The sequence below is a fragment of the plastid genome of Oryza glaberrima (genome assembly GCF_000147395.1).
Source record: "Oryza glaberrima plastid, complete genome".
Lineage (NCBI taxonomy): Eukaryota > Viridiplantae > Streptophyta > Magnoliopsida > Poales > Poaceae > Oryza > Oryza glaberrima.
In genome coordinates this window covers 1-22,091 of record NC_024175.1, presented here as the reverse complement: position 1 = coordinate 22,091, position 22,091 = coordinate 1, and the positions used below count along the sequence as shown (strand labels likewise).

The 22,091-nt window shown below is 36.6% G+C and overlaps 11 protein-coding genes and 12 non-coding genes across 23 annotated transcripts, besides 1 other annotated feature; 11 read left to right on the top strand and 12 right to left on the bottom strand. All coding sequences in view use genetic code 11, as the record gives it.

Annotated features, from left to right (window-relative positions):
- Positions 1-18: 18 nt before the first annotated feature.
- rpoB (RNA polymerase beta subunit) lies at positions 19-3,246 on the bottom strand. Its single transcript has one exon. The coding sequence runs from the start codon at positions 3,244-3,246 to the stop codon at positions 19-21; it is 3,228 nt and encodes a 1,075-aa protein (YP_009034087.1).
- Positions 3,247-4,420: 1,174 nt separating this feature from the next.
- GN06_pgt135 lies at positions 4,421-4,491 on the top strand. The gene has a single exon. It is a non-coding gene; the product is annotated as a tRNA-Cys (tRNA).
- Positions 4,492-5,004: 513 nt separating this feature from the next.
- On the top strand, positions 5,005-5,094 carry petN (cytochrome b6/f complex subunit VIII). Its single transcript has one exon. It carries the CDS (start codon positions 5,005-5,007, stop codon positions 5,092-5,094), a length of 90 nt encoding a protein of 29 aa, YP_009034086.1.
- Positions 5,095-5,737: 643 nt separating this feature from the next.
- Positions 5,738-5,785: a repeat region.
- A 90-nt stretch (positions 5,786-5,875) lies between these two features.
- psbM (photosystem II protein M) lies at positions 5,876-5,980 on the bottom strand. The gene has a single exon. It carries the CDS (start codon positions 5,978-5,980, stop codon positions 5,876-5,878), a length of 105 nt encoding a protein of 34 aa, YP_009034085.1.
- Positions 5,981-6,549: 569 nt separating this feature from the next.
- Positions 6,550-6,623, bottom strand: GN06_pgt134. The gene has a single exon. It is a non-coding gene; the product is annotated as a tRNA-Asp (tRNA).
- Positions 6,624-6,986: 363 nt separating this feature from the next.
- Positions 6,987-7,070, bottom strand: GN06_pgt133. Its single transcript has one exon. It is a non-coding gene; the product is annotated as a tRNA-Tyr (tRNA).
- Positions 7,071-7,131: 61 nt separating this feature from the next.
- Positions 7,132-7,204, bottom strand: GN06_pgt132. The gene has a single exon. It is a non-coding gene; the product is annotated as a tRNA-Glu (tRNA).
- A 518-nt stretch (positions 7,205-7,722) lies between these two features.
- On the bottom strand, positions 7,723-7,794 carry GN06_pgt130. Its single transcript has one exon. It is a non-coding gene; the product is annotated as a tRNA-Thr (tRNA).
- A 780-nt stretch (positions 7,795-8,574) lies between these two features.
- On the top strand, positions 8,575-9,325 carry GN06_pgt128. Its single transcript has 2 exons — positions 8,575-8,598; positions 9,275-9,325. It is a non-coding gene; the product is annotated as a tRNA-Gly (tRNA).
- A 135-nt stretch (positions 9,326-9,460) lies between these two features.
- GN06_pgt127 lies at positions 9,461-9,534 on the top strand. The gene has a single exon. It is a non-coding gene; the product is annotated as a tRNA-Met (tRNA).
- A 433-nt stretch (positions 9,535-9,967) lies between these two features.
- GN06_pgt125 lies at positions 9,968-10,038 on the bottom strand. The gene has a single exon. It is a non-coding gene; the product is annotated as a tRNA-Gly (tRNA).
- Positions 10,039-10,299: 261 nt separating this feature from the next.
- On the bottom strand, positions 10,300-10,488 carry psbZ (photosystem II protein Z). Its single transcript has one exon. The coding sequence runs from the start codon at positions 10,486-10,488 to the stop codon at positions 10,300-10,302; it is 189 nt and encodes a 62-aa protein (YP_009034084.1).
- A 346-nt stretch (positions 10,489-10,834) lies between these two features.
- GN06_pgt124 lies at positions 10,835-10,922 on the top strand. The gene has a single exon. It is a non-coding gene; the product is annotated as a tRNA-Ser (tRNA).
- A 172-nt stretch (positions 10,923-11,094) lies between these two features.
- Positions 11,095-12,516, bottom strand: psbC (photosystem II 44 kDa protein). Its single transcript has one exon. It carries the CDS (start codon positions 12,514-12,516, stop codon positions 11,095-11,097), a length of 1,422 nt encoding a protein of 473 aa, YP_009034083.1.
- On the bottom strand, positions 12,464-13,525 carry psbD (photosystem II protein D2). The gene has a single exon. It carries the CDS (start codon positions 13,523-13,525, stop codon positions 12,464-12,466), a length of 1,062 nt encoding a protein of 353 aa, YP_009034082.1.
- A 984-nt stretch (positions 13,526-14,509) lies between these two features.
- Positions 14,510-14,597, top strand: GN06_pgt123. The gene has a single exon. It is a non-coding gene; the product is annotated as a tRNA-Ser (tRNA).
- Positions 14,598-14,707: 110 nt separating this feature from the next.
- psbI (photosystem II protein I) lies at positions 14,708-14,818 on the bottom strand. Its single transcript has one exon. It carries the CDS (start codon positions 14,816-14,818, stop codon positions 14,708-14,710), a length of 111 nt encoding a protein of 36 aa, YP_009034081.1.
- Positions 14,819-15,178: 360 nt separating this feature from the next.
- On the bottom strand, positions 15,179-15,418 carry psbK (photosystem II protein K). Its single transcript has one exon. It carries the CDS (start codon positions 15,416-15,418, stop codon positions 15,179-15,181), a length of 240 nt encoding a protein of 79 aa, YP_009034080.1.
- Positions 15,419-15,763: 345 nt separating this feature from the next.
- On the top strand, positions 15,764-15,836 carry GN06_pgt122. The gene has a single exon. It is a non-coding gene; the product is annotated as a tRNA-Gln (tRNA).
- A 788-nt stretch (positions 15,837-16,624) lies between these two features.
- On the top strand, positions 16,625-17,711 carry rps16 (ribosomal protein S16). The gene is made up of 2 exons: positions 16,625-16,664; positions 17,563-17,711. Exons 1-2 carry the CDS (start codon positions 16,625-16,627, stop codon positions 17,709-17,711), a joined length of 189 nt encoding a protein of 62 aa, YP_009034079.1.
- Positions 17,712-18,259: 548 nt separating this feature from the next.
- Positions 18,260-20,729, top strand: trnK. The gene is made up of 2 exons: positions 18,260-18,296; positions 20,695-20,729. It is a non-coding gene; the product is annotated as a tRNA-Lys (tRNA).
- matK (maturase K) lies at positions 18,925-20,460 on the top strand. Its single transcript has one exon. The coding sequence runs from the start codon at positions 18,925-18,927 to the stop codon at positions 20,458-20,460; it is 1,536 nt and encodes a 511-aa protein (YP_009034078.1).
- Positions 20,730-20,948: 219 nt separating the features above from the next.
- psbA (photosystem II protein D1) lies at positions 20,949-22,010 on the top strand. The gene has a single exon. It carries the CDS (start codon positions 20,949-20,951, stop codon positions 22,008-22,010), a length of 1,062 nt encoding a protein of 353 aa, YP_009034077.1.
- The last annotated feature ends 81 nt before the right edge of the window (positions 22,011-22,091 follow it).

The window sequence follows — 22,091 nt, the reverse complement described above, 5'->3', positions numbered from 1 at the left end:
AATTTATATTTATTCCGATCAAACTTCTTCCCTATTAACCTGGAAGTTCTTCTGAGATACAAGGAAATGGTTCAGTTCTAGAGCCAAAGATCGTAGTTCTCGAACAAGCACTCGAAAAGATTCTGGAGGATCCTCGTGATTAGGTACTCGTTTTCCCCAGATCGTAGCGTTAAGTATTTCTTGGCGAGCTATAAGATGATCAGATTTATAAGTAAGTATCTCTTGTAAAATATGAGCAACACCAAATCCTTCTAAAGCCCAAACTTCCATTTCTCCTATTCGTTGTCCCCCTTGCTTGGCTCTTCCTCTAACGGGTTGTTGTGTAACAAGTGAATAGGGCCCAGTAGAGCGTCCGTGGATTTTCTCATCAACTTGATGAATTAATTTTAAGATATAGGACTTCCCTATTAGAACAGGCTGTTCGAAGGGGTCTCCTGTTCTTCCATCAAATATTCTGCTTTTTCCCGGGTACTCGGGTTCAAATACCCACGGATTTTTTGTTTGTTTACTGGCTTCATATAATTCTGAAAACACAAGTTTTCTTGAAGCCTCTTGCTCATATCTCTCATCAAAGGGTGCTATTCTATAATGTTTCTTTAGCAGATCCCCTGCTAATCCGAGCGAGCTTTCAAATATTTGTCCCACATTCATTCGGGAGGGTACTCCTAAGGGATTGAAAACCATATCAACAGGCGTTCCATCTTGCAAATAGGGCATATCTTGCCTAGGCAAAATTTTGGAAATGATCCCCTTATTCCCGTGTCTTCCGGCTACTTTATCCCCAACTTTGATTTCGCGTTTTTGTAAAATATATACACGAACCATTATGTCGAGGGGATCCCTCTGGATCCATTTCACATCGATAACGCGTCCTCTTCCACCTATCGGTAGTTTGAGAGAAGTTTCTTTTGAAGTGGATACCTCAAGACCAAATATGGCCCGTAATAATCCAGCTTCCGCGATATAGGACGATTCGCTCGCTATCTGAGGCGTTAATTTACCTACTAAAATATCGCCTGTTTCTACCCAGGACCCCAACTTCACAACTCCATTTCTATCCAAATTGCGGAGTAAATGTTCTTCTAGATGTGGTATTTCTTTAGTGATTTTTTCAGCGGAGCCTTGGCTTGTTGTATCCGTCTGAATTTCATATTTTCGGATGTGAAAAGAAGTATAAATATCCTCATATACCAAACGTTCGCTAATTAATACTGCGTCTTCAAAATTGTAACCTTCCCATGGCATATAAGCTACTAATACGTTTTTTCCTAAAGCAAGTTCCCCACCAACCGTAGCAGCCCCCTCCGCTAAAATTTGTCCTTTTTTAATGGATTTACCCCGCGGAACCCGAGGTTTTTGGTGCATACAAGTATTTTTGTTAGAGCGCCGATGGGTAACTAAAGGAATACTTATAGTCTTCCCACTACTTGATAAAAGGATCTTGTGACTATTAGTAGAAATGATCTTTCCCTCGCGTTCGGCTATAACAGAAACCCTCGAATCTAGAGCTGTTTGGCGTTCCAATCCAGTTCCAACAATGCACTTCTCGGACCGAGAAAGCGGAACTGCTTGGCGCTGCATATTAGAACTCATTAAAGCTCGATTCGCATCATTATGCTCAATAAAAGGAATGAGAGAACCCCCAATAGAAAAATATTGGAAAGGAAAAATACTTCTAACATGAATCTGTTCCCATGCAATAGTCAGGAATTCTTGACGGTATCTAGCTGGAACAACCTGTTCTTCCTGAATACCCCGATTCAAGGACAAAGAATTTCCTGCTGCTATCATATAATACTCATCTCTATTTGGTGATAAATAAACCACCTGTCTCTCTTTTTTTTTCTTTGCTTTCTCAGATATTTCATAAAATGGACTCTCTACGGATCCCCACCAATGATCAATTCTCGCATGAATAGCTAAAGATCCAGTAAGTCCAACGTTGATTCCTTCGGACGTGTCAATTGGACAAATACGCCCATAGTGACTCGGATGGATATCTCGGCTCCGAAAACTTGCAGTTCTCCCCGTCAATCCTCCAGGACCCAAACAACTCACTTTTCGCCCATGAACCGTTTGTGTCAATGGATTGGTTTGATCAAAAACTTGAGATAAGGGATATGTACCAAAGAAGGTCTCGTAAGTAGTTATTAATAAAATCGAGGTTGAAGTTGGAGTTACCAAAGTTTGTGGAGTCGGTTTTGATTGACGTATGAATACTCTACGGATAGTTTTTTGAACCGCATGTTGTAAACGACCAAGAGCCAGTCCGAATTGATCTTGTAACAGATCCGCAACCGAACGAATACGTTTATTTTTCAAGTGATTCATATCGTCATCGTCAAGTATACCCGTTTCAAATTTCATTCCAATCAAATGATCCGTAGCGGCCAATACATCTCGCGGTAACAAGAAGGTGCTGTTCTGAGGTATATCAAGATTCAGTCTTCGATTCATATTTCGTCGACCAATCCTTCCTAATTCACATTTTTGTTGAAAAAATTTCTTTTGTAATTCCTCACATAAGGATTCCGAAAATACCAGGTCCCCACCTACACAAGCAAATTGTTGATAAAACTCCAAAATAGCTTTTTCTTTTGACTCAATCCTCTTCTTCTCCTTAGCATTAGGGAAAGACAAGAAAATTTCAGGGTAGGAAACATTATCTAGAATTTCTTTTAGATTTGAACCCATAGCTGATGATAGAACTAGAATAGATATCTTTTGTTTTCTACTCACGCGAGCCCATATCCTTTCTTTTTTATCAATTGCTAATTCCGATCTTCCTCCCCAATCTGATATTATAGTCCCGGTGTAGATAGAAATTCCTTTATGGTCTAATTCCGAGCGGTAGTAAATACCAGGACTTAGCAATATTTGATTGATCACAATTCGGTATATTCCATTTATTATAAAGGTTCCTAAGGAATTCATTATAGGAATGTTTCCAATAGAAATGGTTTGCTTTTGCACATCGAAACCAAAAATTAATCGCGCGGATACGTATAATTCGGAAGAATAGGTGAGTGATTCATACACAGCATCCCTTTCTTTTATCGAAGGTTCTAGCAATTGATATCCTTTCGCAAATAATTGAAATGAAATTTCGTGATCTGGATCTTTAATTGTTGGAAACTTCTCAAGTTCTTCTGCCAAGCCTTGATTAATGAACCTACAAAATCCCTCGAATTGGATCTGACTAAATCCGGGTATTGTGGACATTCCCTCATTTCCATTCCGGAGCATCTTAATCTTAAGTTTCCTGTTTATCGAAGAAAAATTCCATTATCAGCTCACTCTTCATCAATCCCTACAGATCGATCTAGCAATTATGGAATCTATATTCTGTTTACTAAATCACATGAAATTCTCGGGAACTCCACATACGTATTTCATATATGTATTTCATACATATGAATAGAGACAATTTCAACGAAAGTTCGAATTTCCCAGGGGTCCAAATGGAATGAAAATGAAGTGATAAAACATTCCTAGAACCTCGAAAAAAATTCTGCCACTTACAGTTTATGATATTCTGCCACTTACAGTTTATGATATTCTTAGATTGGACGGCAAAGATTTCTCATTTTTTCTCCTTTCTATGAATGGGATAAAACCAAAATATAATAATTTATAAGCACTAGAAAGTTTGACTTTAGTTCGATTGAGAATAGCACGCTTAGTTTAATTTCAAAAAAGAATTTGAAGGTTCTTTTTTGTTTCGTAGTAGTAGAATTTCTATAAAATATAAGATATAAGATTTCGTTGTAGAATCCTAAAATAAAGTAAGTACTTTTTTAAGTACATGCCAATCTAGTTCTGGACCTCCACATAGCAAAGTCAATTTTCAAAGTAAGTACTTTTTTAAGTACATGCCAATCTAGTTCTGGACCTCCACATAGCAAAGTCAATTTTCTTTTTTTTATTCAAGATATTTAATGCAATGAAAAATTAAAGAACGATTCTCCACAGAGATATGTACATAAGGGGGATCCATAGATAATAATGCTGTTCGGACCTGGAGTTTACCTATATACGGATTAGGCATAAATCCATTGTCTTTTATTATGCCATTAAATGGCAGGCGGGAGAGAATACCGAAATTCAAAATAAAAAGAGAATTCTAGTTAATGGTTCCAATTTGTTCTTAATTTTGTAGCTTGTGACTAGAAATCCACTTTTCTCCTTTTTCATTTCAATAGAAAGAAAAGGGAAGTTTTCTAGTGTTAGCAATGTGTGTTTTAAGATAGAATCCTTTGAGGAGAATAATCGAAACTGGATCCAAAAAAAGCATGAATAGATTTTTTGAAAAAGATTGGAAAAAAGTAAGTAGAATTAGATTTAAGATAAAAGAAAGTTAGTTTTAGTAAGAAACGTGGATGAATACTTGCTCTTTTCTCGATTTTAGATCGTATTTTTTGGCGGCATGGCCAAGCGGTAAGGCAGGGGACTGCAAATCCTTTATCCCCAGTTCAAATCTGGGTGCCGCCTGATCAATAAAATACTTAGGCTTATAGTACTGATCCAAATCGACAAATTTGCACCCCGCATAAGTTGGGGCAAGAGAATAACAAGGCTCGGCGATACTGGATTTTGAGAACCCACCGTTCTTTCCTCAAACTGGGGTTTGTTTTAGCAGTAGTGGCCCAAACCGATACCAATAGGGATGAGATAGCGTTTCCTTATTCTTTTATTAATAAGAAAGGGCTATGTATCATATTTATACTTAATGCTCCCCAATTCTACCAGAAATACTCTAAGAATTTGTTAAGAGTAAATTCTTTGAACTGATTCATCCAAGAAAGGGCTATGTATCATATTTATACTTAATGCTCCCCAATTCTACCAGAAATACTCTAAGAATTTGTTAAGAGTAAATTCTTTGAACTGATTCATCCATAGCCTTAGGTCAGAACCCCTTTTTGACTCTGTACCCTTGATTCTACTATGATTATTCATCAATAGTAGAATAATTCCTTCATAGAAATAGGAGACATAATTTACATGGATATAGTAAGTCTCGCTTGGGCTGCTTTAATGGTAGTCTTTACATTTTCTCTTTCACTAGTAGTATGGGGGAGGAGTGGACTCTAGGGATACTACTAATTGATTGAGTAGTCGAATTGTTGTATCAACTCTTTTCTTTAATTGACCGTTTTGCATTAATCATTTTGCCGAACTTTATTCTTTCTCTCTTTCTTTAATTTTGTTTCACTCCTGTAAGAAACTCTTGTAAGAAAGAGTCTTTCTATTCTTTCTATTTCTATTTCTATTCTACTATATAGAAATAGAAATAGAAATAGAAAGAATAGAAAATAGAAATAGAAAGAGCGGTGAGAGAAGAACTTTAGATTTTCTTCCGCGGAGCTATTCCCAACATATCGCACATTTTCCATTTGTTTTATACTCTTTTCTTATTCTTAGTTCTTAAAATAAATTTTATGCTCTTTTGAAACATTTCGCGACATGTTTAAGCATGAAAGATTCGCTGGTTTTTTCCTTTTACTTTTTTTCTTTTACTATAGTCTATTCTCATATTATTTTTCTCTCCCTCCTTTTACTTTTTTTCTTTTACTATAGTCTATTCTCATATTATTTTTCTCTCCCTCCATGGATTTTTTCATTTTGACTTGATTGAAATTAAGTGGATGCAGTGAAAAAAGAAATTGAATTAGACTACTATTTCAATCTAGTAATCTATTCTATGTAGATTCAAGATAATATAATAGAAAGACTCTAAAGTGTGGTAGAAAAAACTATATGTAGTTTTTTCTACCACACTTTATGATTCCAACCGGATCCTTTCATTTAAGACTTGGATTTTTATTTTATTTAATCCCTTTTTCATTTCTTCAATGATTAATTGAACTTCCAATTAATCATTTTGGCTGACTGTTTTTACATAAATAATAAGTAAAAAGGCAGTAGGAACTAGAATGAACAATGCAGTAGCAATAAATGCGAGAATATTGACTTCCATAACCTCTTTTTTTTCGCAATAACTCGGGATGTAATCCCATGGAGAGGGAAAAGGGTATCCTGTAAATTCAAGGGGAGGACTTGCATTCTGATAATACTGAATCAATTCAATATTATGAATATCGGATCTATCAAATCAATTCATGGTTGAGAGTGGAATAGTATAACATAGGAGGATCCCTTCCACGTATGATATGTATGTCTTTCGCTATCAACCAGAAGTAGTGATAAAAAAATTCCTATACTCTCCTCTCTTTACTGAGAAACGCGAACTAAAAAAATATATATCTATATATATATATATATATATATGTGTGTGTGTGTGTGTGTGTGTTTACACCCAAATTTGGCACCTATGGACGAAATAGGGTAAAATTGCCAATATGTATGTCTTTCGCTATCAACCAGAAGTAGTGATAAAAAAATTCCTATACTCTCCTCTCTTTACTGAGAAACGCGAACTAAAAAAAGTGAAATAGGGGTACCCCATAGGTATTTGATCTTGCTTCCTGCCCCCCTTTTTTCATGGAAAAAGGAAAGATGAATTTCTCCATTCATTGAACCCTAGTTCGGGACTGACGGGGCTCGAACCCGCAGCTTCCGCCTTGACAGGGCGGTGCTCTGACCAATTGAACTACAATCCCCGCGGGGCGTATGGCATACTTATTCTTAAATGGAACCATAAGAATAAGAATATTCGCCTGTCCTACTCTAAGAAATAGACGAATCATATACTACATACCCCCGTATCGTATGGGGGTATAGTGAGAATGACATAACTAGTATGTCGCGATTTATTATCGCTAAAAATAGATAATAATCCACCTTTCAATAACCAATAAGAAAAGGTCTTTTGTTTGTAAGAGAGGAATGAAAGAGATATAGATTAGAAAGATATTTCCCCTTTTCTTTTTATCCTTTATTTCTTTTATTTCTATGGATCAAATATTCTTTTTTATGGAAGAAAAAAAATGGATTTAACTCATATTCACGAAGCCCTAGATTTTTGGGCCGAGCTGGATTTGAACCAGCGTAGACATATTGTCAACGAATTTACAGTCCGTCCCCATTAACCGCTCGGGCATCGACCCAGGAAGAATTTATTCTAGGGTTTTTGATAATCTATGATTAACCTCCTTTCATAATACTCCCTACCCCCAGGGGAAGTCGAATCCCCGCTGCCTCCTTGAAAGAGAGATGTCCTGAACCACTAGACGATAGGGGCATCACTAGACGATAGGGCGGTATACAACCGCTCCTCATTATACTATAATGATAGTATGAGCAGTTTTTTGGAATTGTCAATATACTCGAAGAGTATAACTAGATCCAAAGCAAGGAGTCCTTCCTACTTTTCCATTATGCTTTTGTAGGATTTTTTTTAGTTGATGGTTAGGTTAATTCACGGATCATCCCCTACTTTTTAGGGAAATTCGTTTATAAAGGATATGGAATAAGAATAGATTAATAAAAGGGATTCTATATTAGTTCAGTACGGGTAGTGATTTGATTGATCTAATAGGAAAAAGAGTCCAATTTCTTTTTTGGAATTTACACCCCCCTGCTTCGCTTAGTGTTTAAACTAAAAATGCATGCATCTCGCACTAAGTTATCAAATTCAATAAAAAAAGAGAAATTTTCAAAAAGAAAGAAAGTGAATGAATTTAGTAGAAAAGTACTGTATCGGATTTGAACCACTGACTCACGTCTTACCGCGGCATTACTCTACCACTAAGTAAAAAAAGCCCTTTATCGGATTTGAACCGATGACTTATGCCTTACCATGGCATTACTCTACCACTGAGTTAAAAGGGCTTCTTATTCAATTCCAAAATTAGCCACTTTCATTTCCCATTATAGGTCTACTCCATAATGTACATTATATCTGTATATATCGAGATATATAAGTCTATTCATGGTCAGGTTCAAAAAAATCTTAAGAAAATCAAGAAAAATAGGAAAATCTTTCATATTCTCTCTTATCACTTGAATATTCTCAAGGGATTCTGATTGGTGCATTTTGAACAAACTGTAGTGGAGTTTTATCACCAATTTTCTTGTAAAAGGCGGGCAGTAGAATTTATACTGCTCCTGGTTCAGGGTTTTCCGTTTCCGAAAACTAGCAAAAAAGGAGGGTTCTGGAACCCTTAAGGTTCGATGGTATATGGATATGGAAAATCCAACATGCCCCATCCTAATAGGAAAAGGAAGGGAACAGATACCCAATATGATTATTGGGAAGAACTTTTGGTAATGGTCTCGGGCCTATATGCTCTTTTTTGTGTGTTCTTAGTTCTATTCATCTTCTTTGATTCTTTTAAACAAGAATCTAATAAACTAGAATTGAGTGGAAAAGAAGAGAAGAAAAAGTTAAACGGAGAGAATCGACTAAGCAGAGACATTCAGAATCTTCTTTACATCAAGTTCTTTGTTCAATTCTGAACAAAAAAGAAAGTAAAGGAAAGGCCCGCGATCGAAGTACCAACTGCTAACTGTGAGGAACCTTCTCTGTTTCATTAACTAAGAGGGAATTAGCATCTTTCTCGAATGGCTACCCTTGACAAAGGGTAGCGTTGGTATCAGAATTTACATGTAGCGGGTATAGTTTAGTGGTAAAAGTGTGATTCGTTCTATTAATAACTGAATTTGAAATGATATACTTAAGGCGTCCTTAAGGTTTTTTATATTCCGATGAAAACTTTAGTTCTTAGAAAGGATTTACTCCTTTTTCTCTCAATAGCATATTGAGGAAGAATATGCATTTTCGCGATTTGTACCCAAAGACTAATTGAAATTGCATCCAAAAAACAAATAGGATTTGGATTATGAGTACAGAGTCGCGAAGCATAATTTTGCATTGGATTAAGGATTCCAATTTTTAAAATATGAGTAAAGGATCTATGGATGAAGATACAAAAAAATTTATTTCCAATCGTAACTAAATCTTCTTTTGTTAAAAAAGGAAATGGAAGCCAAATAGCTAAAAAACGGTAGTTTTGGTTTACTAGAACCATCAGCATATTGTTTCAGCTCGGTGGAAACCCAATTCTTTTCCTCAGGATCTCTTAAATGAAATTAGGGAACGAAGTAATTAGATTAGATAGATTTAGGCAAATTTCTATCTCCTACTCTTTAGGGATCATCTAGAAAGCAGAGAGCCTTGGTTCCATTCAGACAAAAAAGCTGACTTAGATGTTAAGTGGTGAGAATACCCATAAAGGAGCCGAATGAAATCAAAATTTCATGTTCGGTTTTGAATTAGAGACGTTAATAATAATCAACCAACGTCGACTATAACCCCTAGCCTTCCAAGCTAACGATGCGGGTTCGATTCCCGCTACCCGCTCCATTCTGTATAAAATAACTATTCTATTTGTCTACCCGCTCCATTCTGTATAAAATAACTATTCTATTTGTCTAGACATGGTAGAGGCCTGTATTGTATTCAACCTTTTTCGTCCACCGGTTTCCAGCGCTCCAGAGCGGAGTAGAGCAGTTTGGTAGCTCACGAGGCTCATAACCTTGAGGTCACGGGTTCGATTCCCGTCTCCGCACTTAGCAGTCTGTATAAAAGGACTATTCTATTTGTCTAGATATGGTAGAGGGCTGGGTGGTTGGGCGGTATCCAACCCTTTTTATTCATTAGTTCCCGACCCTATAAGGCCAAATTGAGCAGGTTGCGAAGTAACTTGCTACCACAAGAGGAACTCTCAAGGCCCCCTACCTTGCAGAAAAGAAAAAATAAATGAAAGAAAGGCACAGTCTATCTCCCTTCCCTTTAAAAGCTGTTTGCTGGTTGTTTGTTTCGGTGAATCCCCGGTTTAGGGAACCCTGTTGCCGAGTTCGATTCCCGCCGCTGTAGTGCTCTTTTTTTGAGTGGGGTGCAAAGGGGGCTAAGATAGTAAAGGGGTACGGTACTAGACTAACACCTATTACTTTAATAAAAGTAGACTAAATTTTTTATCATAGTACCTTACTAAATTAAGCTGGCGAGCGGCGGGAATCGAACCCGTATCTTCTCCTTGGCAAGGAGATGTTTTACCATTGAACTACGCTCGCTACGTCCTATATTTTATAGGGTATATCCGCCTGGGTCGACCGTCTATGTCTGGGTCGACCGTTTCATTTTCTATTTGAGTTTTCTTTTTATTAATTTAATTGTCTGTCAATCAATTCGGGGCGCAAATTGCATTTTAATGCGTCTCACAATTTAATTGTCTGTCAATCAATTCGGGGCGCAAATTGCATTTTAATGCGTCTCACAATCCGAATAAACGGCCCTTTTTTATTTTGTATCGGGCTACTAAATACTAAACACATTTAAGAAATGAGAGAATTTAGAATAGCTACCAGAAAGACCAGTCCAATCCATAATGATGTACCGGAAAATACAACGTTTTTATTGTTTGACCAACCATCAGGAGAAGCAAATACAAGGGGTACACTAATGACTAAGACTGAGGAAGTCACAATTAATGCAAAAACAGCTAATTGGAAAGCAATAGTCATATTTCTAATCCTCCAAGTTACCATCAAATAAAGTTGACTACATATTATATTTGATCCCTCACTTAATCAAAATTGTAATAAAATACAAGAAGTAGGAGGGGTTTAATCATGAATCCATTGATTCTTCTCTTTAAAACTTATTACTCACCACTTTTTTTATTTGGATATGGGGTTGAGGGGGTTTTATGCTTTATTTCACAAGCGGATATAGCGGATCCTGTATACATGGATACAGTATACAGAAATATATCGAAAAGGGATTTGTATTTGAGATGTTTCTAGAGGTTAGTGAGTCATTTCGTATGGCTATGTTCTATTTGTAGGAATAAAATAAGGATTAGGCTGTGGAGAGATGGCTGAGTGGTTGATAGCTCCGGTCTTGAAAACCGGTATAGTTCTAGGAACTATCGAGGGTTCGAATCCCTCTCTCTCCTTTTACTTTCCTCTCTCTTTTCTTTTGCGTATTGAATACGTTTGTTTCTTTATTTGTTTTTTTTGTTCTGTCCCCTTATCTTTCTTTCATAGAAAGGAATGAATGGCTCGGCTAGATAGAATAACCGAGCCAGAACAGAAAAAAACAGTAGAACAGGTATAAATAAGAAAATCTTAGTTAAGAGGGGTCATGTAAAGAACAGGCTCCAAATCACGATCGATTCCCTTTTCAAATCCTGCTGCAGCAGCCCGGGCTCTTCCTGCATGCCACAAATGGCCCACAAAAAAGAAGAATCCTAGAACAAAATGGGAAGTCGCTAACCAACTTCTAGGAGAAACATAATTAACTGCATTGATCTCGGTAGCTACGCCACCCACAGAATTTAAAGAGCCTAAAGGAGCATGGGTCATATATTCTGCCGAACGTCGTTCTTGCCAAGGTTGTATGTCTTTTTTCAACCTACTCAAGTCCAAACCGTTGGGGCCCCTTAGAGGTTCTAACCATGGAGCACGAAGGTCCCAAAAACGCATAGTTTCCCCTCCAAAAATAACCTCTCCCGTTGGGGAACGCATTAGATATTTACCTAAACCTGTGGGTCCTTGGGCAGATCCCACATTAGCTCCAAGACGCTGATCTCTAACTAGAAAAGTAAATGCTTGAGCTTGAGAAGCTTCTGGCCCAGTAGGTCCATAAAACTCACTCGGATAAGCTGTATTATTGAACCAGACAAAACAACAAGCGATAAAACCAAAGACAGATAAAGCGCCTAAACTATAAGACAAGTAAGCTTCTCCAGACCATACAAATGCACGGCGAGCCCATGCGAAGGGTTTGGTTAAGATATGCCAAATTCCGCCAAATACACAAATGAAACCCAACCATACATGTCCCCCAATTATATCTTCTAAATCATCCACACTAACAATCCAACCCTCTCCCCCAAAAGGGGATTTTAGTAAATAACCAAATATAACACCGGGGCTAAGGGTCAAATTGGTAATTTTTCTTACATCTCCTCCCCCAGGAGCCCAGGTATCATATATACCGCCAAAATAAAGAGCTTTGAGTACTAGAAGAAAAGCACCTATACCTAACAAAATTAGGTGAATACCCAAAATTGTAGTCATTTTATTTCTATCTTTCCACACATAACCAAAGAATGGAAAAGATTCTTCAAGAGTCTCCGGTCCCAGAAGCGCGTGATAAATGCCACCGAAGCCTAAGACTGCGGAGGAAATTAGATGAAGTACTCCAGATACAAAGTACGGAAAAGTATCTAGAACTTCTCCCCCGGGCCCTACTCCCCAACCTAGAGTAGCTAAGTGCGGAAGTAAAATCAACCCTTGTTCATACATGGGTTTTTCTGGTACGAAATGGGCCACTTCAAATAGGTTCATTGCTCCGGCCCAGAATACGATTAATCCTGCATGGGCTACGTGAGCTCCAAGTAGTTTACCCGACAAATTGATAAGTCTGGCATTCCCGGCCCACCAAGCAAAACCGGTGGTTTCTTGGTCACGACCAGCTAAAACAAAAGTTCCATTAAAGAGCGTTTCCACGTGGTAGAACCTCCTCAGGGAATATAAGATTTTCATGAGGCTGATCCTGAGCTGCCATCCACGCACGAATACCCTCGTTTAAAAGAATATTTTTGGTGTAGAAAGTCTCAAATTCAGGATCTTCCGCTGCACGGATTTCCTGGGAAACGAAGTCATAGGCACGTAGGTTCAGAGCCAGGCCGACTACGCCAATAGCACTCATCCATAAACCGGTGACCGGTACAAATAGCATAAAGAAATGTAACCAACGTTTATTGGAAAAAGCAACACCAAAGATTTGGGACCAAAAGCGATTAGCGGTGACCATTGAATAAGTTTCTTCAGCTTGAGTTGGGTTAAAAGCGCGGAAGGTATTTGCACCATCACCGTCCTCAAATAGAGTGTTTTCCACGGTTGCCCCATGAATAGCGCATAGCAGAGCCGCGCCTAATACTCCGGCAACTCCCATCATATGAAATGGGTTCAACGTCCAATTATGAAATCCTTGGAAGAAGAGGATGAATCGAAATATCGCTGCTACGCCAAAACTCGGCGCAAAGAACCAACCGGATTGCCCCAGTGGATAAATCAGGAATACGGAAACAAAAACAGCGATTGGGCCAGAGAATGAAATTGCATTATAAGGCCGCAATTGAACAGACCGAGCAAGTTCAAATTGACGTAACATGAAACCTATTAGTGCAAAAGCCCCATGGAGAGCAACAAAAGTCCACAGACCACCTAATTGACACCAACGAGTAAAATCCCCTTGTGCTTCCGGGCCCCATAGTAGCAACAAAGAGTGTGCTAAACTATTGGCAGGGGTGGAAACTGCTGCGGTTAAGAAATTGCAACCTTCCAAATAGGAACTCGCCAATCCATGGGTATACCAAGAAGTTACAAAAGTTGTCCCTGTAAACCAACCTCCTAAAGCGAAATAAGCACAAGGAAAAAGCAATAGGCCAGACCATCCTACAAAAACAAAACGGTCCCTTCGTAACCAGTCGTCCATAATATCAAATAAATCATTTTCTTCTTTAGTAACTCTACCAAGGGCTATAGTCATAGTGATCCTCCTATTCAATTACTTCAACCATTTCCGAGCACCTTATATCACTTCCAAGGCATACGATAGATTATCTGTGGACGATTTTTTCTCGTTCAATGCCTTTTTTCAATGGTCTCGAAGATAGAAATTTTGCATTTTTATCTATGGGGTCACAGCCGAGGTCGTGGTAAATCCATGAATTTGATTCAATTAGTTTTTCTTATACTATAGAAATAAACATTGGAATTCAGGATTATTCCATGATTCCTATTTCCAAGAAAGCCTATTTTTTAAGGGAAAAATGAAAAAAAGTAACCTCTCTTTTCCCACTCGCTCTCTATTGCATGGGTATAAGAACAAAAATAGGATTCTGAAAAAAAGTAAAGATATTGAAAAGAAAAATTGACTTTCGAAATCCATTTTTATGTGTAGCGGAAAGGGGTTGCGATTTCTTCTTATTCCTATAGAACATCTAGTAACAAGAATATGAAATAGTAAATAGCGAGAAATTCTTGCCTTGCGTGGTCTAAGTCTAAGGAAATACAAAAAAATCCACTTATACAATTTCATCTACATCGAATTTATATATCAGAATAGCGGATAGAGGCCTCATTCAAGGAGTCAGGTCCACTTACTTTATCTTTCTTTCCAATTTTATGGGGTGGGTTGGTTTGATAAGACCCCTTTTTGCTTTGTTGATAAATAATAAAAAAAAGAGTTTTTTTCTATAACCTGCTTGTTTTATTATAACAAGTCCTATATGGAAATGCCTGCTGAAGAGAAAATCTATCTGATTGTCTTTTAGCCAATATCCAATTTTAGAATTAGAAAGAAAAAAGAAGAATTTTCTTCTTTTTTTTATTAACATTAAGAAAAAAGAATATAACTAAAATGGAATTGGCAATATAATTTTTTTGAACTTTTGAAAGAAAAAGGAAGGATTTTTTGCAATCGTTATTTCTTGCCTCTGTCATATCACGGAAACCTTTCGATTTGGAACGGGGAGAGATGGCTGAGTGGACTAAAGCGGCGGATTGCTAATCCGTTGTACAATTTTTTTGTACCGAGGGTTCGAATCCCTCTCTTTCCGCCCCCTCGGATCGTTTGGGACTTTCGAATTGGAAGGAATTCTGACCCCCGGATTTTCTCGTAGATAAATGTATGAAACAAATCCAATTTGTAAGAAAAAATTTTGGATTTTTACTCGTCACGCCCAGGATTACGTCCTGGATCATTAGATAAGAATCCAAAGATAAAGAGGGAAACAAAGAATATCACTACTGTATAAACAAAAAGTTTGAGAGTAAGCATTACATAATCTCCAAGATTTTTTTTTAAGGAATAGATTACCCGTTTTTCCTTACCACACAAATCCACTAGGATGGGTTTTGTTTATTTTGACACCTAAAAATGCAAAAATCAATTTTTGAAAAAAATTGCAAGAATTGATTTATAATAAGCACTCTTATCAATAAATTAGGTTAGGTATTGTGCGGTTACCTAAAGATACCTGCTCAACGTAGATGCAGGGAGTAGAAAGGCTGATCCAAATTTATTGCTGCAGCTATACATTCAATGTAGAAGAATTTGAATTTTAGAATCGAAGGTTCATAATATAAGACTTCTCGGCTCTTATCCATTTTTCGAATTTTTTTAGAATGAATACATGATTCAATTTGGCAGACAGAGTAGTAAAGATTTCATCGAAAACTTACAGCAGCTTGCCAAACAAAGGCTAATAGAAAAAAGAGTAACAAAGGCTAATAGAAAAAAGAGTACAGGTATGACAGGCATAAAATCCACGATTGGGTTGAAAATCGCATAAGCTTCGGGCAATTTGGCGAAGAAAAAACTAGTCGGATAAATAACAGAATTAAAACAAATACAGGTTAAACTAAGTATATTAGGCATAACAAGCGTTTCGTTCTTGTAGAGTAGATAATTGGATTTTGATTGAGTTATTTTTCTAAGGGAAAAAGGAAAAGGAGGATTCAAAATCCTTTTTTCTTCGGACTTTCCCAAACACAAAATACCTCCTTGTATTCGCACTCTCAAATGAGAGTGGAAGAAATTCGACTTTCATATAATATCTTAATAGAATTCCATGTAATGATCAATGCATTTTTTGGATTCTATATTATTCGCATGTCTAGAATCCTACCAAGAGAATACCCCCCATTTTTATGTAATTGAAGTAGGATTGACGAATAAGAAATAAAAATAATACTGTTTATTAGTGTCGCATAAAACCCGAAATGGGGCGTGGCCAAGTGGTAAGGCAGCGGGTTTTGGTCCCGTTACTCGGAGGTTCGAATCCTTCCGTCCCAGATTTTTTCTGATGAAACGAAAGATGAAATCGTATTGTATTCTGCACGAGACATAAAGTTTATTAAAGAGAATTTTTTTCTCTTATAAACTCTTAGATTCGATGCAGTCCTAATGCGTTCATTTTCTGTCTCAGAAAACATAATCCAGTGTCAAGTCCAGTCAAATTGAAAATCTTTTTTTCATGAAAAAATTTTAAACCTTAATTTTACTTTACAGGAAATGCGTTTTTTTTACTTCATTTTTTTCTTTCTTTTGGTATTCGAGTCGAAGAAATACGATAATTCTATAACTACCAAAAAACTTTCTTTTCATTGCAATAGTTTAACTAGTTAATAGTTAATTAGTTTTGTTACGGAAAAATGGTATGGAAAAATAGATTGCTAATCTAATATATTAATTAAATATATTAATTAAATTAATTAAACGGGAGGTTGATAGTTTATTTGTTGGAGAAGAGTCAATTCTTCTCTTATCATTTCAGGATTGGATTGATCATCTCGAGTCCTCTGTTGAGGATGGAAATTCCATAATAAATAAGTCTTAAGCAAACTTGTTTATTCCCTTTTTTCGAACTATATTTCATTCATATGATAGAATATGGGTTTAAATAAATTGGCTCTTTGCGGAGTCTTTCCCGATAAATACTTAATTTCTTTTATTCATATTTCTCCATAGATAGCAAAGCAAGTTTGAATTAGTATACAAAAAACGAAACTAATGACTATTCATGATTCCATCCATATTGGATCAATTCCCTATAACACTTTGCAATGAAATTAGAGGAATGTTATGTTAAAACTTCGTTTAAAACGATGTGGTAGAAAGCAACGTGCGACTTGAAGGACACGATCGATTGTGGATTTTGCTATCCACCATTTTCCATAGTAATGAAAATGCTCTTGGCTCGACATAGTCTGTTCTATTCGTCCCGAACCGAATTTTCGCTGGGTTGTTTGTAAGTAAGCTAAGTAAATAGTACACGATGGAGCTCGAGAGGACAGAATTTATTTTTTATCAAGGGAAAGAATCTAGGGTTAGTGAAAACTAATAAATTAGGCCAACTTTGTCATTCTACCCTTAATATAGAAATCAAAAGGTTAAAATAAGAAGAAAGTCCAATTTTGGAAGATATGGGAAAACTCTTTTGATTAAAAGTCTATCAGAATCAATCGCTCATATTCGATTTCTATAGAAGAGGGAAATGCTTTATCGAAGGAAATAAGAAAAAAGGGTATGTTGCTACTCTTTTGAAAGAAAAAAGAATAAGAATTCCCGAAGTAATGTTTAAACCCAAGGATTTCACAAATCAAAGATAAAGGATTCCCGAACAAGTAAACACGATTTTCAACTGTCTCAACAATAGAATTGGACCGGAATAAGGAATAAAAGTGAATTTGTTCGAGATGAGGCAAAGAAAAGAGTTTAGAGACGACTCAAAAAATTTCAAAGGATTTTTTTCTTTCAAGTCTGTCAATCAAAATTAGTCAACTTGAGTCATGAGTATAAATGAAATTTGTTTTTTCTGTACGGAAATGAGTATAAATGAAATTTGTTTTTTCTGTACGGAAATTAATGCAAGTCATATTCTCGAGCCGTATGAGGAGAAAACCTCCTATACGTTTCTAGGGGGGGCTTTGTTTATCTACATCTATCCCAATAAGCTGTCTATCGAATCGTTGCAATTGATGTTCGATCTCGAAGAGAAGGAAGAGATCTTCGAAAAGTAGGTTTTTATGATCCGATAAAGAATCAAACTTGTTTAAATGTTCCAGCTATTCTCTATTTCCTTGAAAAAGGTGCTCAACCTACAAGAACAGTTTCTGATATTTTAAGGAAGGCGGAATTCTTTAAAGAAAAAGAAAGAACTTTGAGTTAATTGAAGAACTAAATGAATAAAAAACTAGGAGAGGCTCACTAGTATCCCTTGTTGTCTAACTATTTAGAAATAATTTGCCTCTTTCTTAATCCTATTTTTGACTGGATTTATGTCGTGCCAATCCAACATAAGCCTTTATTTTTTTGAGTTTTTCTATCTAATTTTTTTCTTACCATTGTATTTCCATTGACAAAGGTCCATTGAACATCTAGAATTTGTAGATGGATAAGTCTCTTTATCCTCACTCCCTATTAGGTTTTTTGCCTACACTTTGCTCAAATGGTAGGGTTGTCCCTCTTGTTTGTACTCTCATACAAGATTTATTTATTTATTTAAATAAAAATGCTAAAAAAATGACAATTTTACGATCGTGATTGGTGCCACTTTTAACCTTAGTGAAATTTAACCAGACCCGTTCCTTTTGGTATCTGAGTGTTTTCAATGGTGATAAAATCTTTCTTTTAATGTCTTGCTATTTTAAGATTTTGACAGGGGTGTGCGGTGTAATTCCATTGATTTTTGGATTTCGATCGTATCTAAGATCCTAGTTTATCTGGGTTGCTAACTCAATGGTAGAGTACTCGGCTTTTAAGTGCGACTATGATCTTTTACACATTTGGATGAAGCAAAAAATTCGTCCAGACTCTTGGTAGAGTCTATAAGACCGCGACTGATCCTCAAGGGTAATGAATGGAAAAAATAGCATGTCGTAATAAAATCAATTTCTTATTTTGGATTTTTGGAATGGAATAAAAAAATTCTGATTTTCTGGGTCTAATGAATAAATGGATAGAGCCTGGCTCCAATTCTGGTAAAACAAAAAGCAACGAGCTTAACTTCTTAATTGGAAGAACTCCCTGATCTAATTAGACGTTAAAAATAGATTAGTGCCTGATGTAGGGAAAAGCTGGTTTTCCTATGAGTAGACCTTTGATTTTTTCTTTTTTTTTTTTTAGAAATCCTAATTATTCTTGATTTTGGATTGAAAAGGATGTTATGGATTGAATGTGTAAAAGAAGCAGTATATTGATAAACAAACATAAACAAATTGGATAGAAAAGGAGCGGAAAAAGATCCGTGGATTAGACTCCTTTTCTTCCCCAGGGGTTTGTATTAAAAAATGCAACACCCTGTTCTGACCATATTGTACTATGTATCACCATTTGATAAACCGAGAAATATTTCTCTCTCTCTGATTCAAGTAGAAATACAAATGGAAAAATTCGAGGGTTATTCAGAAAAACTTAAATTTCCTAGACAATATTTCGTCTACCCACTACTCTTTCAGGAGTACATTTATGTGTTTGCCCATGATTATGGATTAAATGGTTCCGAACTTGTCGAAATTATTGGTTCTAATAACAAGAAATTTAGTTCACTACTTGTGAAACGGTTAATGATTCGAATGTATCAGCAGAATTTTTGGATTAATTTGGTTAATCATCCTAACCAAGATCGATTATTGGATTACAACAATTTTTTTTATTCTGAGTTTTATTCTCAGATTCTATCTGAGGGGGTTGCGATCGTTGTAGAAATCCCATTCTCGCTACGAGAACAGTCTTGTCCGGAAGAAAAAGAAATACCAAAGTTTCAGAATTTACGATCTATTCATTCAATATTTCCTTTTTTAGAAGACAAATTTTTGCACTTACATTATCTAGCACATATAGAAATACCCTATCCTATCCATTTGGATATCTTGCTTCAACTCCTTCAATACCGGATCCAAGATGTTCCATCCTTGCATTTATTGCGATTCTTTCTCAACTACTACTCGAATTGGAATAGTTTTATTACTTCAATGAAATCCATTTTTATTTTGAAAAAAGAAAATAAAAGACTATTTCGGTTCCTATATAACTCTTATGTATCAGAATATGAATTTTTCTTGTTGTTTCTTCGTAAACAATCTTCTTGCTTGCGATTAACTTCTTCCGGAACCTTTCTGGAACGAATCATCTTTTCTAGGAAGATGGAACATTTTGGGTTAATGTACCCTGCTTTTTTTCGGAAAACCATATGGTTCGTTATGGATCCCCTTATGCATTATGTTCGATATCAAGGAAAGGCAATTCTTGCATCAAAAGGAACTCTTCTTTTGAAGAAGAAATGGAAATGTTACCTTGTCCGTTTGTGGCAATATTCTTTCTCTTTTTGGACTCAACCGCAAAGGATCCATCTAAACCAATTAGAAAACTCTTGCTTCGATTTTCTGGGGTACTTTTCAAGTGTACCAATAAATTCTTTGTTAGTAAGGAATCAAATGCTGGAGAATTCATTTCTAATAGATACTCAAATGAAAAAATTCGATACCAAAGTCCCTGTTACTCCTCTCATTGGATCTTTAGCAAAAGCCCAATTTTGTACTGGATCGGGGCATCCTATTAGTAAACCAATTTGGACCGATTTATCGGATTGGGATATTCTTGATCGGTTTGGTCGGATATGTAGAAATCTTTTTCATTATCACAGTGGATCTTCAAAAAAGAAGACTTTGTATCGACTAAAGTATATACTTCGACTTTCATGCGCTAGAACTTTAGCTCGTAAACATAAAAGCACGGTACGAGCTTTTATGCAATGGTTGGGTTCGGTATTTTTAGAAGAATTTTTTACGGAAGAAGAGCAAGTTTTTTCTTTGATGTTCGCCAAAACAACTTACTTTTCTTTCCGTGGATCGCACAGTGAGCGTATTTGGTATTTGGATATTCTCCGTATCAATGATCTGGTGAATCCTCTTAATTAATCATTAAACAAAACTAATAAACTAGAAATGATTGATAAATGATCAAGGTAAAACTTTCACAGTTTCCATGAATCAACTTACTACTAAAAAAATTAGTAGACTTCCTCTTCGGAATAGAAATAGCCTATTTCTACATAGGGAAAGTCGTGTGCAATGAAAAATGCAAGCACGATTTGGGGAGAGGTTTTTTCTCTATTGTAACAAGGAATAATTATCTACTCCATCCGACTAGTTCCGGGTTCGAGTCCCGGGCAACCCATATGGAAACTAGAAAGGAGCAATCTGAGTTTTGATTTTTCACTCACTTCATTTACAAAATTTTTTGGTTTGGTAAATTTTGTTGTATGGATATACAACTGTCGGGGCTGGCTTGGTTGACATTGGTATATAGTCTATATTATACTGTTAAATAACAAGCCTTCTATTATCTTTCTAGTTAATACGTGTGCTTGGGAGTCCTTGCAATTTGAATAAACCAAGATCTTACCATGACTGCAATTTTAGAGAGACGCGAAAGTACAAGCCTGTGGGGTCGCTTCTGCAACTGGATAACTAGCACCGAAAACCGTCTTTACATCGGATGGTTCGGTGTTTTGATGATCCCTACCTTATTGACCGCAACTTCTGTATTTATTATCGCCTTCATCGCTGCCCCTCCAGTAGATATTGATGGTATTCGTGAGCCTGTTTCTGGTTCTTTACTTTACGGAAACAATATTATCTCTGGTGCCATTATTCCTACTTCTGCGGCGATCGGATTGCACTTTTACCCAATTTGGGAAGCTGCATCTGTTGATGAGTGGTTATACAATGGCGGTCCTTATGAGCTAATTGTTCTACACTTCTTACTTGGTGTAGCTTGTTATATGGGTCGTGAGTGGGAACTGAGTTTCCGTCTGGGTATGCGTCCTTGGATTGCTGTTGCATATTCAGCTCCTGTTGCAGCTGCTACTGCTGTTTTCTTGATTTACCCTATTGGTCAAGGAAGTTTCTCTGATGGTATGCCTTTAGGAATATCTGGTACTTTCAACTTTATGATTGTATTCCAGGCAGAGCATAACATCCTTATGCATCCATTTCACATGTTAGGTGTAGCTGGTGTATTCGGCGGTTCCCTATTCAGTGCTATGCATGGTTCCTTGGTAACCTCTAGTTTGATCAGGGAAACCACTGAAAACGAATCTGCTAATGAGGGTTACAGATTTGGTCAAGAGGAAGAGACTTATAATATTGTGGCCGCTCATGGTTATTTTGGCCGATTAATCTTCCAATATGCTAGTTTTAACAACTCTCGTTCTTTACACTTCTTCTTGGCTGCTTGGCCTGTAGTAGGGATTTGGTTCACTGCTTTAGGTATTAGTACTATGGCTTTCAATCTAAACGGATTCAATTTCAACCAATCTGTAGTTGATAGCCAAGGTCGCGTTATTAATACTTGGGCTGATATCATCAACCGTGCTAATCTTGGTATGGAAGTAATGCACGAACGTAATGCTCACAACTTCCCTCTAGACCTAGCTGCTCTTGAAGTTCCATCTCTTAATGGATAAGGCTTTTCTGCTAACATATAGCAATTTTTGAAGAAAGGAAAGCTAGAAATACCCAATATCTTGCTGAAGCAAGATATTGGG